The 14,719-nt window shown below is 63.5% G+C and overlaps 2 protein-coding genes across 2 annotated transcripts in view; both read left to right on the top strand.

The window, feature by feature from the left end:
- COL7A1 (collagen type VII alpha 1 chain) overlaps positions 1-12,913 on the top strand; it is a 30,375-nt gene extending 17,462 nt beyond the window's left edge. Inside the window, exons 65-118 of the mRNA XM_052650079.1 lie at positions 99-134; positions 208-243; positions 355-450; positions 562-597; positions 684-719; positions 828-875; positions 1,200-1,235; positions 1,358-1,480; positions 1,565-1,765; positions 1,863-1,898; positions 1,979-2,032; positions 2,200-2,268; positions 2,340-2,384; positions 2,500-2,562; positions 2,711-2,755; positions 3,069-3,104; positions 3,232-3,267; positions 3,404-3,448; positions 3,657-3,689; positions 3,767-3,829; positions 3,921-3,956; positions 4,036-4,116; positions 4,249-4,317; positions 4,460-4,495; positions 4,573-4,614; positions 4,769-4,813; positions 4,903-4,947; positions 5,497-5,532; positions 5,623-5,682; positions 5,824-5,931; positions 6,110-6,181; positions 6,281-6,316; positions 6,972-7,031; positions 7,150-7,194; positions 7,425-7,460; positions 7,573-7,608; positions 7,681-7,737; positions 7,862-7,933; positions 8,454-8,525; positions 8,754-8,789; positions 9,028-9,108; positions 9,356-9,409; positions 9,494-9,547; positions 9,622-9,684; positions 10,126-10,188; positions 10,275-10,391; positions 10,571-10,648; positions 10,736-10,789; positions 10,954-11,002; positions 11,675-11,707; positions 11,856-11,942; positions 12,136-12,225; positions 12,313-12,510; positions 12,828-12,913. Coding sequence (XP_052506039.1) covers positions 99-134; positions 208-243; positions 355-450; positions 562-597; positions 684-719; positions 828-875; positions 1,200-1,235; positions 1,358-1,480; positions 1,565-1,765; positions 1,863-1,898; positions 1,979-2,032; positions 2,200-2,268; positions 2,340-2,384; positions 2,500-2,562; positions 2,711-2,755; positions 3,069-3,104; positions 3,232-3,267; positions 3,404-3,448; positions 3,657-3,689; positions 3,767-3,829; positions 3,921-3,956; positions 4,036-4,116; positions 4,249-4,317; positions 4,460-4,495; positions 4,573-4,614; positions 4,769-4,813; positions 4,903-4,947; positions 5,497-5,532; positions 5,623-5,682; positions 5,824-5,931; positions 6,110-6,181; positions 6,281-6,316; positions 6,972-7,031; positions 7,150-7,194; positions 7,425-7,460; positions 7,573-7,608; positions 7,681-7,737; positions 7,862-7,933; positions 8,454-8,525; positions 8,754-8,789; positions 9,028-9,108; positions 9,356-9,409; positions 9,494-9,547; positions 9,622-9,684; positions 10,126-10,188; positions 10,275-10,391; positions 10,571-10,648; positions 10,736-10,789; positions 10,954-11,002; positions 11,675-11,707; positions 11,856-11,942; positions 12,136-12,225; positions 12,313-12,510; positions 12,828-12,844 — 3,291 coding nt within the window. The 3' untranslated portion in view covers positions 12,845-12,913. The remainder of the gene's footprint in view (positions 1-98; positions 135-207; positions 244-354; positions 451-561; positions 598-683; positions 720-827; positions 876-1,199; positions 1,236-1,357; positions 1,481-1,564; positions 1,766-1,862; positions 1,899-1,978; positions 2,033-2,199; positions 2,269-2,339; positions 2,385-2,499; positions 2,563-2,710; positions 2,756-3,068; positions 3,105-3,231; positions 3,268-3,403; positions 3,449-3,656; positions 3,690-3,766; positions 3,830-3,920; positions 3,957-4,035; positions 4,117-4,248; positions 4,318-4,459; positions 4,496-4,572; positions 4,615-4,768; positions 4,814-4,902; positions 4,948-5,496; positions 5,533-5,622; positions 5,683-5,823; positions 5,932-6,109; positions 6,182-6,280; positions 6,317-6,971; positions 7,032-7,149; positions 7,195-7,424; positions 7,461-7,572; positions 7,609-7,680; positions 7,738-7,861; positions 7,934-8,453; positions 8,526-8,753; positions 8,790-9,027; positions 9,109-9,355; positions 9,410-9,493; positions 9,548-9,621; positions 9,685-10,125; positions 10,189-10,274; positions 10,392-10,570; positions 10,649-10,735; positions 10,790-10,953; positions 11,003-11,674; positions 11,708-11,855; positions 11,943-12,135; positions 12,226-12,312; positions 12,511-12,827) is intronic.
- Positions 12,914-14,136: 1,223 nt separating this feature from the next.
- Positions 14,137-14,475, top strand: UCN2 (urocortin 2). Its single transcript, XM_052649859.1, has one exon. The coding sequence runs from the start codon at positions 14,137-14,139 to the stop codon at positions 14,473-14,475; it is 339 nt and encodes a 112-aa protein (XP_052505819.1).
- Positions 14,476-14,719: the final 244 nt, after the last annotated feature.

Here is a 14,719-nt window from a genome sequence, read left to right as displayed (position 1 = left end):
CGGCCCCACGGAGCGAGGCACACACAGGATTTGCCGACAGCAAGACACGCGGACAGTTCTTAACTCTGTTGGATCTGATGTGCGTCCTCTGCCTGCAGGGAGAGCCCGGCGACCCTGGAGAAGATGGGAGGAAGGTGAGTTGCCCTCGCTTGGAGTCTGCTCTGGCTCAGACTGGGGCCGGGTCTGAAGCAGCCTTGTCTTCCTTAGGGAGAGAAGGGAGATTCGGGCGCCCCTGGAAGAGAAGTGAGTGTTGGCGTCTTCTGCAATCTCTGACCCCTGAGCCTGACCCTGTGATATGTGACCCCACTCCTTCCCGGGGTCTCAGGGTCCTGATGCTGGCTGCATCCTCCACAGGGTCGTGACGGCCCCAAGGGTGAGCGTGGAGCTCCTGGAAGCCCTGGACTCCAGGGCCCCCCGGGCCTCCCGGGGCAGGTCGGCCCTCCCGGGCAGGTGAGTATCTGGGGTAGTTTCAGGACTTGGGAGCAATCAACAGGGGCCTTAGGTTGCCACCCCTGGAGGCCATGATCCCCTGTGACCTCTCTGTGCTCTGTCTTATCTCAGGGCTTCCCTGGCGTCCCGGGGAGTTCAGGCCCCAAGGTGAGTGTGCAGATGCTGGGTGAGTGGTACGGTGCGGGGGCTGCCCAGAGTGGGGGCATTTTCCCACCAGTCATTCTTCTTCTCAGGGTGACCGTGGGGAGACTGGACCCAGAGGGGAGCAGGTGAGGCCCCCACCTTTTTCACTTGTCCCAGTGGCCATAGCATCCACACATGTACCCACACGCCGCACCCCAGGCTGGGTCCAGCAGCTTACCTCTTGGTGTCCCCAGGGCCTCCCAGGAGAGCGTGGCCTGAGAGGAGAGCCTGGGAGCCTGGTGGTGAGTGAAGCCTGGGACATGGTCCTTGACTGTTCCGCGCATGCCTGTAGGGGCTGCCTCCGCCCCCTTCCGCTTGCAGCCACAGGTGCTGTCCTGTATGCTCGGGCCCCTGCCCTGTTGGGATTCCTGTGGGCTACATAGACGGGAACCTGGGTGATGGGACATGCCAGGTATGGGCTTCCAGTGGCTTCCAGTCGCCCCAGCCAAGGGCTAAAGGGTCCTCTAGGCAGGAAGCCAGGGGACGAGGGTATAGAGGCTGTTTTGGGGGGGCAGTGTGGGGCCTTCTCTTCTGTGGGCATCCCCTTATCCAGTTTGTGTCCCCAGAATGCAGAGCGGTTGCTGGAAAATATTGGCATCAAGGTAGGTTGATGGGGGCTGGGCATGGGGGCCGCGGGGAGCCCCACGGGACAAGTAATGCCCCAAGGGCCGGCCAGGGTGGCTGCAGCCGTGGTCTCCCTCTTCTGACCTTGCATGTCACCCAGACATCTGCCCTGCGGGAGATCGTGGAGACCTGGGAAGAGAGCTCTGGCGGCTTCCTGCCTGCACCTGAACGGCGTCGTGGCCCCAAGGGGGACCCAGGCGAGCGGGGCCCCCCAGGCAAGGAGGTGTGTGCTGGGTACTCAAGCGGGGAGGGGTTGTTCCATGGATGGTGTCGGTGACCACCAGCATGTACTGTTTTGCTCCTCCAGGGCCCCATCGGCTTTTCTGGAGAACGTGGACCAAAGGGAGATCGTGGAGACCCCGGCCCTCAGGGGCCACCTGGCCTGGCCGTGGGGGAGAGGGGCCTTCCTGGACCTCCCGGCCTTGCTGGGGAGCCTGGGAAGCCTGGTATCCCTGGGCTCCCTGGCCCGGCTGGGAGTGTGGGGGAGGCTGGAAGACCTGGAGAGAGGGTGAGCCTTAGGGCTGGTGGGAGTGGCCGGGAGAGTGGGGTTAGGAGGAGCTGGACTCCCCATGGGCATACCCCCCACCTTGGTATCTGCTTTTCAGGGAGAACGGGGAGAGAAAGGAGAACGTGGAGAACAGGTGAGCTGGGTAGGGCTTCACTGGGCGGGACTGCCTGCAGGCTGTGCTGGGACAGCCACCCATTTCCTTCTTCTCTTCAGGGCAGAGACGGCCTTCCTGGCCTCCCTGGACCCCCCGGACCCCCAGGCCCCAAGGTGATCACCCCAGCTCTGCCCAAGCCTGTGACTGCTGTCACCAAGAGGCCACCAGTGGCTTGGGCCCCAGAAGCTCCATGCGGTGACTCTGAACCCACAACCCTTTGGGACGACCCCTCCCTGCCTCCGTGACGGCACAGCTCTGCCCTGTAACCCTGTGCTTGTAGGTGGCCGTGGATGAGCCAGGTTCTGGGCTCTCTAGAGAACAAGGACCCCCTGGATTCAAAGGCGCTAAGGTCCGTGTGCGGGCTGTCTGGGGGCCACCCCCCGTGGCACCCGGGTCTGGCTTGACATGTCATTCCCACAGGGGGATCCAGGCAGTGATGGCGACCGAGGCCCCAAAGGAGACAGGGTGAGACCTCCCGTCATCCCACCACGCCGTTCCCCTCCTCTGCAGGGGGCATGCAGGGATGGTGTGTCCGTGGGCACCCGGCAGTGATGTTCAGGGTGCGACACTTTGCTTGCAGGGTGAGCCGGGCATCAAAGGCGACCGGGGAGAGCCTGGACAGAGGGGTCAGAATGGCAGCCCGGTGAGTCCTTGCCCCACAGCGCCACGTGCGTGCAAGCACATGGCTCTCACTTGTGTTGTCTGGGCTGGAGTTTGCTCTGCCCGGGACTGTCTCAGGGGAAGCTGGGATGGGGGACGAGATGGTGTGGCCATAAACACGTTCTCTCTAGGGTCTGCCAGGAGAGCGCGGCGTGGCTGGGCCTGAGGGGAAGCCGGTGAGTGGCAGCAGGAACAGCCTGGGCTGAGTTCTGAGGCGCGGTCACCCGTTTGCAATGTGCTGGCCCCTGCGTGCAGGGTCACCCGTGTCCAGTGATGGGGTTGCCCAGGTCCAAGTGCACACATCTGATGGCTGTGTGTGTGCACAGGCCCATGTGTACTGTCCATGAGGGGCAGTTCATGGGTACGGGGTGACTTGTACCTGGGAGGGGTGAGGGTCCAGAGGTGGGGCCTCCAGGCAAAGGTCTCCAGAGGGCAGGAACAGGCCACGGCAGGCCAGATTGAGGCTCAGCAGCCCCCTTCTCTATACAGGGTCTGCAAGGTCCACGGGGGACCCCAGGCCCAGCGGTGAGTACCCCAGAATCCTGCTCCCTTCCTAATGGGCACCCCCTACAATGGGCAGTCCCGCCTCAGTTTCCCTGGTAGGGTGGGACTGACTCCCCAAACCCCATTTGGCTCTTTCCCTCTCCCACAGGGTGGCCACGGAGACCCTGGACCGCCCGGGGCCCCGGTGAGTGACGGGGAAGCACCGCCTGGTGGGCAGGGACAGGCATCAGTCCCCACATCAGGTGGAAAACTAGTTTGTGTTAGTCCGTAAGTCCAGGTGCAACTCGGACCCATTTCCTGCCCTTGATATTTTTTTATAGGGTCTTGCTGGCCCTGCGGGACCCCAGGGACCTTCTGGCCTAAAGGTGAGTAGAGGCATGTGTGGGTGTGTGGCTGGAAGGAGGCAGGGACTCAGAGCAGCCTGTCTGCACCAGGACAATGTCTGCCAGCCTCCAGGGACATCACTGCCCTCTGACCACCAAGGTGCCCGTCCATGCAGGCTCTGCTTGTGGACCGGGGCTGAGGGGCCTCTGGTCCATCTGTCGGCTCATTCAGTGTCTGTGTTTTTGGCAGGGGGAGCCTGGAGAGACAGGACCACCAGGACGGGTGAGTGGCCCAGCCCATGGGGAAGTCACATGGAGCTGGGCAGGGTTGGCACTGCTCTCAACTCCTGCTTCCTCCAGGGCCTGCCTGGACCTACTGGAGCCGTGGGACTTCCCGGGCCCCCTGGCCCTTCAGGCCTGGTGGTGAGTGAGGCCCCTGCGGGGACACGAAGTCCCTGCCCTGCTGGGTCCCCTGCTCTCCATGTCCCTCTCACATCTGACTTTTCCCCCGCAGGGTCCTCAAGGGGCACCGGGTTTGCCCGGACAAGTGGTGAGTCCTGGGGGTCAGGGCTGGGCTCCGGGGCTCGGGAGTCAGAGGGCAGGCCCCTGACAGAGCTCTTCCCTCTCAGGGGGAGACAGGGAAGCCGGGAGCGCCGGGTCGTGATGGTGCCACCGGGAAAGATGGAGACAGAGGAGCCCCCGGCGTGCCGGTGTGTGTTCAGAGGAGCTCGCTATGGGCCTGCGATGGGGGCTGTGCAACCACGTGCCCGCAGGGAGAGAAGGGCTGGGCGGCAGGGCAGCGGAAGGAGAGGCACTGACTTCTGCCCGCTGTTCCGCCATAGGGGTCGCCAGGTCTGCCCGGCCCTGTCGGACCTAAAGGAGAGCCGGGACCCATGGGGACCCCTGGACAGGTGATCTTTGCTCCTGACCCCCAGCTTCCACATCAGCTCCTCTGCCCAGCCCCCAAGCCTAGTCTGCCCCTCCCATCTGGACGGCGGGGCAGGGGTGGGGAGGTGGCAGGAAGCGGGGTGACTCACCAGGCGTTCCCCGCAGGCTGTGGTCGGGCCCCCTGGAGCAAAGGGAGAGAAGGTGAGTGTGGGGGAGGCCCTGGGGTGGGGGGCAGGGGTGAGGGCTGAGGAATCCCACTGACCCTTCTCTCTCGTCAGGGCGCCCCTGGAGCCCTTGCTGGAGACCTGGTGGGAGAGCCGGTGAGTGTGGAACCCCCAGCGCATAGGTCACCCGCCCCGTGACCCTCACATTCCATGATACACCCCACCCGGCCCGGGCCTCCCGCTCCTTCTTTGAGTCTCTGCTGTCTGGGACCCTGACACCCATGTGTTCTCCTGACCCCTGTATCCACAGGGAGCCAAAGGTGACCGAGGACTGCCGGGACCGCGGGGCGAGAAGGTGAGGTGGGCCTGGCCCCAGGGTCTGAGCGTTGGGCAGGGAGGGGTACGGTTGGGTGGCCACACACCCTCACCCCACTTTCTATGCAGGGTGAAGCCGGCCGTGCGGGGGAGCCTGGAGACCCTGGCGAAGATGTGAGTCTGGGGTCCAGGCGAGTCCAAGTCCAGGTTGAGGAGTGTAGTCGTGCACGTGAGGGAACATTCCTGGGCTTGGGCACCTCTGAACCTGAGCCTGGCTGAACATTCCAGCACTCGGGGTCCTGCTCCCGGAGCACACGGGGGTCGAATCTCCTGGCTTCCACGTACTCATCCTAGGTCTCCCGGTGCTCTCTTGGGAGCATGCGTGCTCTGGTCTCATCTCCTGGTCTCGGGGCCTGTGGGAGTTCTGTGGGCCACTCCTGGGGCGTGTGTTGGTGCTGACCCTTCCCCTCCGTCTCTGCTCCCGTATCTGAGCTCCTGTCTGTGGTCATGTTTGCGGTCATATCTGTGGTTGTTGCTAAGCTCCCTGGACTGGGACACATCTGAGATCCCACCTCTGTCCGCACCCCCACGTACCTGCGCTCACATCCTCGGTCCCAAATGCCGTGGTCACCTCCGAGCTCCCCTGGGAATGTTTTGGGACCATACCTGAGCTCTGGGCTCATGTTCCTGCTCTCAAGTGCTGTTTACTTCATTTTCTCTTAGGGTCAGAAGGGGGCTCCAGGACCCAAAGGTCACAAGGTATATGTGCCCTAAGGCATTCCCAATGCGGGGAGGTGGTCATCGTCCCAAGACGCCCTGAGCCTGATCTGACTCCTCTTTCCCTTGAAGGGCGACCCAGGAGTTGGGGTCCAGGGGCCCCCTGGGCCAGTTGGTCCGCCAGGTCTAAAGGTAAAACGGTGCCCTGTGGCTACTGGTGGGGGGAGAGGGCGGGACGGGGGGCCTGGAGGTGGGAGGAAGAGGGTGGACGGGGGCTAGTCCTGGGAAGGGGTCCTGCTGGGGCCATGTCTCCCTTTGCTATCTCTGTTCCAGGGAGACTCAGGCCCCCCCGGACCCCCCGGACCTCCTGGTATTGTGGGGTTCCCTGGTCAGACAGGCCTTCGAGGAGAGCAGGGGCAGCCGGGCCCCACTGGAGAGCGGGTAAGGGTGCCGAGGGCTGCATGGGGGACTTGGTGGGCCCAAGACCTCTGGATCTGGTTGCGGGTGAGGAGGAGGAGGGGGCCCAGCCCTACCCAGGGGGCTCCGGGTCTTGGGGGAACAGCATGGGAGGAAGGTTCCCCAGTCTCCCTTCCCCTCTCTTGCCTCATTTTTACCATAGGGTTTGGCAGGCGCCCCAGGGAGAGAGGGAGCCCCAGGTCCCTTGGGGCCGCCTGGACCACCTGGGTCAGCGGTGAGTAGAATGCCCCAACGCCCCATGTCTCTGATTGCTGTGTGTTGGGGACTTAGCTGGGGGCTGAGCCACAGACTGATTTCATCTTGCTGCCCACAGGGAGCACCTGGGGCCCCTGGACTCAAAGGAGACAAGGTAGATGTGACAATGCTGCTGGCCCCTCCTGCACCGCTGGCCCCTCTTGCACCACCGCCCCCGGCCTCCGCAGACCCGAACCCCTTCCAGCCTCCACTGACCCAACCCCAGCATCCGCTGACCTGCCCCACCTCCAGCCTCCGGCCTCCGCTGACCTGTCCCCCTCTCCAGCCTCCGCAGACCCGAACCCCCCAGCCTCCGCTGAACACCCCCCCGCGCCGCGCAGCCTCCACTGACCCCCCCGCGCAGCCTCCGCTGACCCGCCCCCCCTCCAGCCTCCAGCCTCCGCTGACGCGTCCCTCCCTGCCCCCCAGCCCCCCCAGCCTCCGCTGACCCGCCCCACCCCCAGCCTCCGCTGACCCGACCCCCCACAGCCTCCAGTGATCCGTCATCCCCTCCAGCCTCCGCTGACCCATTCCCCCCTTCCCCCCCCCCTGCAGCCTCCGCTGACCACCCCCGCAGCCTCCCATGACCCGCCCTCTCCAGCCTCCACTGACCCGCCCCTCCTCCAGTCTCCGCTGACTCGCCCCCACCCCCCCAGCCTCTGCTGACCTCTAACTCTAACCTCATTCTCTTTAAATCCCACCCACCTCCCGTGACCCTCTGCCCTCCACCAGTTCCCCTGACTGACCCCTGGTGTCCCGTTGATCTCCAGGGGGACACTGGAGCAGGGCTGCCTGGGGCCCGAGGCGAGCGTGGGGAGCCTGGTGTCCGGGTGCGTATGTCCTGCCTTGAGGCCACGGCTACTGCCGGGAGCCACTCTGGGACTCCCTCACGGCTCTCGCCTCTGATTTCCAACTTACTGAGTCACCGAATCTAATGTCACCATCCAGGGTGAAGATGGGCGCCCCGGCCTGGAGGGACCCCGAGGACTCGCGGTGGGTCCCCTGGGGGAGAGGAGCAGTGGCGTGACCCAGTCCCCTGCCTGAGCCCTCTGTGCCCTTGGGGGTCTCCACAGCCTCTGCTGCCCTCTGCTTCTCCACGTCTGCTCTCTGGCCCCTTGTCTCCCCCATTCCCTGGGGCCTTCCAGTCCTCCCCTGCACCTTGAGCCATCTGCCCACTGGTCCCCCCAGATTCCCTTAGCTCGGTATCATCTTCTCTCATGCAGGGCCCCCCAGGCAGCCGGGGAGAACGTGGGGAGAAGGTAAGGATGTGGAGCAGAGGCCCCTGGTGTGAGTGTGGGTGGGGACGGGTCTTGTAACTCAGGATCTGGGGATTCACTACTGGAGTGAGACCCACATTCTTCTGCCCGACAGGGTGACCCTGGTGCCTCAGGACTGAAGGGTGACAAGGTGAGTGTGGGCATAGGAGAAGGCAGGGGACTCGGTGCCCCTGACTCCTCTGACTTCCCTCTGTCCACTCAGGGCGACTCAGCTGTGATTTTGGGGCCTCCGGGGCCACGGGGTGCCAAGGGGGACTCGGTGAGTGGGTCTGCTGCGTGTGTTCGGGGGGCTTCTGCGGGGTGCACCAGGGGATCTGAGATCTCAAGCCCTCAGAGGGTAAGGGACTTGTAGCCCCTGACCCTGATTTCTGGCCCTGACCCAGGGTGAACGAGGGCCTCGGGGAATAGATGGTGAGAAAGGGCCTCGGGGAGACAGCGGGGAACCTGGAGAGAAGGTATGTGGACGAGGTTGGGCTGTTCTATGAAGGGTGAGGGAGGGGGTCCTGCAAGCTGGAGGGCCCCGGGGAGGGTCTGTGAGGACAGAAGCAGAGGATGGAAGAGGGATTTCTGGGGGTCTGAGGGGAGGGGGTTCTGTCAGCTGTAGCAACTATGGGGCGGCTGAGAGGATGGGGGCTCTGTGGGAGGGGCTCCAGGGCCTGGATGTGAGGTTGGAGGGCAGTCTTGTTCTGTGGCCCCTGTAGGAGGCCTGTGGGAACAGGAAGGGGGCTCCTTGGGTGTTAGGGGTACTCCAGGTAGGGCTGGGGGCCCAGTGGCAAGAGGAGTGGCAGGAATCGGGGGTCCCAGCATAAGAAATGAGCCACCCCACGGCCAGGGTCTTCAGTCCCAGCCATGAGCGTGGACTGGAGGGAAGGGGCCTTGGGGGCCTGTGTGCGAGCAACTGGCAGGTTCCAGTCTTGCTGGGAGCCTGCAGCCTGCTCTGGTCCTGATCGTGGCCCTCTCCTGTCACTCCTGCAGGGCACCAAGGGAGAGCCTGGTGACAAGGGCTCAGCTGGGCTGCTGGGAGCGCGTGGACTCACGGGACCCAAGGCAAGTCCCATCCCAGGCACTGACCCGGAGCCATGGGTCACCCCCACCTGTCCGGGGTGTCCCCTGAGCACTGGAGGGCTCCCACCTCCCTCACTGTCGGCCCCACGCGTACTCACACGGGCTGGTGTGCAGACTGGGTCCTGGCGGCAGTCACCGAGGGAGGCAGGTGGGCCAACACGGGGACAGTGGCACTGAAGGGCGGCCCTCTCCCACCTGCGTTCCCCACAGGGTGAGCCTGGCGCCCCAGGGATCCCCGGCGAACCGGTAAGGTGCCCCTGCCACCCCACCAGGGACCCCAGCCCCGTGTGGTGACCTTTGACCTTATAGTGAACCAGCGCTCTCCTGTTGTCCAGGGACCCTACCTTCACAGTCACCCCTGTGGTGGCTCACACGTCCCTGCAGAAAACCCTGCCCTTCCAATGGCTCTGGCCCCCTGACGATGTTCACAGCCAGAGTGATTCCCTTTGAGCCTTCACTGATCTCATTAACACTTTTCCCACAGGGATCCCCAGGAAAAGACGGAGTCCCTGGTGTCCGAGGAGACAAAGGAGATATTGGCTTCATGGGTCCCCGGGGCCTCAAGGTGGGAAGGGGGCTGGTTTTTTCCCCCGTAATCAGGACCTGATGTTGGAGGGTGAAGTATCCGGGGTCAGAGATCAGGTATCTGGGGTCAGATGCTGTGGTATCTAGGGCTGAACGTGAGGTATTAGGTCAGAGGTGGGAAGGTCAGAGGTTGGAGTACCTAAGGGCAGTTTGGAGAGGGGTTTCAGGGTCAGGGGTCATAGGTGAGGTATCTAGGAGGTCACTTTCTCACTTCTTTTTTCTTTCAGGGTGAACGGGGAATTAAGGGAGCCTGTGGCCTTGATGGAGAGAAGGGAGATAAGGTACAGGGGTGATGAGGGAATGGGGGGATGTGGGGTCTATGGGGGCTGGGGCCTAAGGCTGACCCTTCCACCTGATTGCTGCAGGGAGAGGCTGGTCCCCCGGGCCGCCCAGGGCTGGCAGGACGCAAAGGCGAGCTGGTGAGTGTGGGGCACCCCCAGAGTGAGGAGCGGATGGGTGGGCCAGGAATTGGCTAATGTCTTCTCTCCTCCAGGGGGAGCCGGGTGTTCCAGGGCAGGCAGGGGCCCCTGGGAAGGAGGGCCTGATCGGTCCCAAGGTAAGGGGTCCCTCCACATTGGACAGTGGGGTTTAGGATTGGGTAGGGACGGCACGATAAGGTCCTGAAGGTTTTGGGTCGAGGAAGGTTGGGACACTGCGGGGTGGAGTTGGGTTGGTCCTGAGGTTGGTCCTGAGTGGGGTTGGGGTCACAGTGGGGATTGAGGGTTAAGGGTTGGGAGGTGGTGCAGTACATGCCTCAGGGCTGAGGGTTAGGGTGGTCGAGGTCAGGGGGAGGTTGGAGGGTCCGTGAAGGGGAAATGGGTGGGGCCAGGGTAGGGGGCGTCACAGTGGGGTGGGGTCTGGGGATCATGGTGGACTCAGGGTCTCTGTCTGGTAGGCCACAGGAACTCGATGTGGTGGCTATGGGGCCTGGGGGCTCATGGGGGCTGAGCTGGGGAGGCCGAGGCAGAGGGACTCTCATGCCTCTTTTTGTTCCCAGGGTGACCGAGGTTTCGATGGGCAGCCAGGACCCAAGGGTGACCAGGGCGAGAAAGGGGAGCGGGTAAGTGGAGGCTGAGGTCATGGCGAACTGAGGGGCCTGGGGTCTCTGGAAGCTCTGATCACTGACCCTGGTCTCTCCCTCCCCAGGGACCCCCAGGAGTGGGGGGCTTCCCAGGTCCCAGGGGCAATGATGGCTCTAGTGGTCCTCCCGGGCCGCCTGGCAGCATTGGTCCCAAAGGCCCTGAAGGACTTCAGGGTCAGAAGGTGAGAGGCCCTGACTCCTGACCCCTGAACCTCACTGACCCTACCCCAACCTCCCTGACCTCTGGCTCTGCATTCCATTCCCCCAATATCCTTGCCCCAGCCTCTGAAACTACGGTCCCACATTGTCCTTCTGCCCCCACTGCCTCTGACCCTGCTCACTCAGTCCCTGTGTCTGACAGGGTGAGCGAGGTCCCCCTGGACAGAGCGTGGTGGGCACCCCCGGGGCCCCTGGAACCCCTGGAGAGAGAGGGGAGCAGGTGAGTGGGAATTCCTGGGACTGGGTTCAAAGGCTGGGGTGTCCGTGAGGTCGGAGGTCACAGCCCAGCCCTATCCATCGCCCACAGGGGCGGCCAGGCCCCGCGGGGCCCCGCGGTGAGAAGGGAGAAGCTGCGCTGACGGTGCGTGTGTGTGGGGTGGGGTGGGGGCCCTGCCTCCTTCTCCTGACCCCCTGGACCCTGGGCCCTGACTCTGCACTGTCCCTCTACGATCCCTGCATCATGTACCCTTTGTCCTTCTGTGACCCCTGGGTTCCTTCATGACCCTTGTGGTCTTGGGCTCCTAGGAGGATGACATACGGGGCCTTGTGCGTCAGGAGATGAGTCAGCATTGCGGTGAGTGGGGTCCAGCCTGGAGTCTCCTGGGTCCCATCCCCACTGCATCCCTGCACCCCTAGACAGAGGCAGGCAGCACCCCCAGAACGTCCAGGGGGCAAGCAGTCAGGGAGGCGGGTGGAGACAGATGGATACACAAAGTATGGGTGTTTCTGGACGGACATGCTGACAGGACTCCCCCAAGTGGATACCCAGGCAGAGGTGGGCGCACATGTGCTCCTGGGTGCCCAGGATGGCCGTGTGTGGAGGGGGAGGAGGCGTGAGCAGAGCCGGCTCCTCGGGCCAGATGTGGCACCGGGGTGTGGGGCGGGGGCTCTGAGGGCCCTTGGGGCATCAGAGAGTGAAGCTCGTCTCCTCCCGCCTTTGCCTCCTCCCTGTCCTCCTCCATTCCGGCCGGCTCCTGACCCCTTTGCCTCTCTCCCTCTCTCTCGCCTTTGGCCTCCCTGGCCTGTTCCCCTCTTCTCTCTTGCTCTTGGTCCGCTTCTCCCCCTTGGTTTCTTTCTCTCCCTGTGTCTGCTTCCCTTCTTCTCCCGCGCCGTCTGTCACTCTCTCCTGCCGTCCCCTCCGTATGCCTCTGCCCGCCGTGAGCCTCTCTCCCTGCCTCTTTCCGCCTCTGTCTCCTGTTCTCTGTTATTGTCTCTCTCTCCTTGTCCCCTTCTGTGCCACCTCCAGCCTGTCAGGGCCAGTATATCGCATCTGGATCACGTGAGTAGTTTTCTGGTATTTTCTGCTCCCGGAGCCTGCCTCATGCCAGGCCCTGCTGTGCCCATTGCCTGGGTCGTCTCAGCAGGGGCTTGGCGAGGGCAGCCACCAGGCTGACGCCCGGGCCCCACGCCCCTGCTCCCGGCTCCAGGGCCTCTCCCGAGTTACGCAGCAGACACCGCTGGGCCGCAGCTCCACCCCGTGCCTGTGCTCCGAGTGTCCCACGCAGAGGAGGATGGTGAGGATGGCTGCAGCCTGGGGGACATGTGGGGCGGGAGCACACACACACATGGGGCCGCTCATGCGTGCAGGGCCCACACCACGTGTGCAGAGGGCACATGCAGGGAACACGCATGGGAGGCCAGGGTTGGGCCGCACGAACTGGGCCCCGCAGTGGCCCTGCTCACAGCATCCCCTCACTGTGTGTGCAGGCCAGGTGCCCCCCGAGGACGATGAGTATGAATACTCTGAGTATTCCGAGGAGGAATACCAGGACCCCGCAGCTCCTTGGGATGACGATGGTGAGGAAGGGGGCTGGGCTCAGAGGGGCATAGGGAGGGGCAGGCTGAGCCCATCCCGGCTGACCTCTCTGCCCCCATTACCCCCAGATCCCTGTTCGCTTCCACTGGACGAGGGTTCCTGCAGCGCCTACACCCTGCGCTGGTATCATCGGGCTGGGGCAGGGGGCACGAAGGCCTGTCACCCCTTCGTCTACGGTGGCTGCGGAGGGAACGCCAACCGTTTTGGGACCCGGGAGGCCTGTGAGCACCGCTGCCTGCCCCAGGCGGCCCACAGTCAAGGGACAGGTACGAGCATACCTCCATTCCAGGAGGGGCCTGCCCAGATTATGTCCAGGGTCAGGATCCGGGCTCAGAAGCCACCCCCCCCCAGACTGGGGGACCTGGGACAGACCCTGCCTCAGACCAAAGAGCTGATAGAGAAGCCCGGCTCTGGGAGGAGTCCCCAGTACGGTACCCCTCGGTGCTCCCTCCCTTAAAGACCTGAGTAAGGACCCCCTTCTGTGGGCAGAGCCCCCACACCCACTGTGCCCCCGGCTCCCCCATCCTCTGTGGCCCTTGCATTGGGTATGGTTAGACAGCTGAACCCTGCCTGCCCCACCCAGGTGCTGCCCAGAGCTGAGGTCCAGTCCAGCATCCCCTGGAGGAGTCGGTGTCTCACCTGGACCCTGCCGTCCCTCCCCCTTGGTGCTAGAGGCCTGTCTGCACGTGAGCGTGCATGAGCGTGTCCGTTATTTCAGTGACTTGTTCCACGGGTCTCGCCTTCCCCCCAGTGGACAGACCCCCATTGTGGCTGCTGCCTCCCCGGCTGATGACTCAGCGTTGGGGAGGCTTTGGGCAGTGAGCGGAAGGGACTGAATCCAACCCGCCCCTTGCCCCACGCTAGTGATGACATGGTGCTGATTCTGGGGGGTCATTAAAGCTGCTGTTTTAAAAGGTCTCTGTCGTGACTGTTTGCGGGGGGTGTGGGTGTCAGGGGGGCAGGTTTTCCCTGGGAGGGCTGTGCTATCCCAAGTGGGTACAGAGTCCCTCTGTCCAGCCTGTCACTGTCCTGTAACCCTCAGTCCCCAACTTGTCCCTAGAAAGAAGACAAGGTAGGGGCTGAGGGTTTGCCTTCACTGCCCCCCAGGAGAGGATGAATCATGGGTGGGGGGCGGCCTCAAGCCAGATAAATGGGCCCCGAAGCGGGTGGAGGAGCAGACCAGTGCAAGGGAGCACTGCCTGGCACAGCTCACCCCAGAGGAGGCTGCTACTGGTGAGCCTGGGGTCGGGGGATGGACAGGACCGTTGGGGTAGAGTGGATCTGGGGTTTGGGTCAGTGGAGGTCTCGAGTCTGAGACGCCCTGGGCCTTCTGATTGCTTCCTTGCCTCAAGGGCCCGCATTCCTGCCTGCCTTTCTGTGCCCTGGATCTGCGACATGCTTTCTCGCGCAAACCTCAGGCTCCCCTTGGGTCCCTCTGTGTCTCTCTTTGCATCCTTATTTCCATCACACTGTCTCTTTTTCTCCCTCTGTTTTGCTCCATCCCCCTCTGATACATCTCCATCTCTTTCTCCTTCTCTCTGCCCTTTCTTGTTCTTATTCTTCCCCCCGGCACCCCTCTCTCTCTCTCTCAAATACATCCATATCCAGATATACCTGTGGCTTTCTGTCTCTGGGTCACTCCATCTCTTTGTCCATCTCTGTCGCATTCTCTTTCTCACTCTTTCCGTCCCACCGACCCCTTCTCTGCCTGGTTCCGTCTCAGTTTTCTGTGTTGCTCTGGCTCTCTCCTTGTCCCTTCATCTCTGCTTCTATCCCTCTGACCCTGGCCTGGCCGCTCTCTCTCTGCTTTCCCCATCTGTCTCTATCCATCGGCCACAGCTAACCAGAGCCCCTGCCTTGAACCTGTTTTCTCCTTACAGCCTGACTACACGATGACCAGGTGGGCTCTGCTCACGCTGATGGTCCTGACACTGGGCAGGACCCTGCTTGTCCCAGCAACCCCCACCCCAGGCTTCCAGCTCCTCCCTCAGAACTTTCCCCAGGCCACTGCCTGCCCCGTGACCTCGGAGAGCCCCTCAGCCAGCACCACGGCACCCTCCACTGCTTTGGGCCGCGCCAGCCCTGACCCCCACCCTGGCGCCCGCATCGCCCTGTCTCTGGACATCCCCCTTGGCCTCCTGCAGATCTTACTGGAGCAGGCCCGGGCCAGGGCTGTGAGGGAGCAGGCTGCAGCCAATGCCCGCATCCTGGCCCAGGTCGGCCGCCGCTGAGCCTGAGGGAGGCGGTCACAGGGATGGAGCCACCCTGCATGGGGGAGATCGGCAGGGCCGCGGCGCATCTGGACCCCGCCACATGGAGTCAGTCATATCAAAGCGCCTCACAGAGTCACAGTGTGGGCGGACAGCACGCACGTTGCCACGCCAGGTTGCCAATGGACTCTAGCCACTCCTAGTAGGAGCGCCCCGGACTTACAGTATATGTCAGGAGAGCTTGGACACTACCGTGGATGATCAC

The sequence above is a fragment of the Budorcas taxicolor genome, chromosome 1, assembly GCF_023091745.1.
Source record: "Budorcas taxicolor isolate Tak-1 chromosome 1, Takin1.1, whole genome shotgun sequence".
In the NCBI taxonomy this organism is placed as follows: domain Eukaryota; kingdom Metazoa; phylum Chordata; class Mammalia; order Artiodactyla; family Bovidae; genus Budorcas; species Budorcas taxicolor.
Note: the sequence above shows the minus strand (reverse complement) of the source record. Positions and strands in the feature narration are given on the sequence as shown.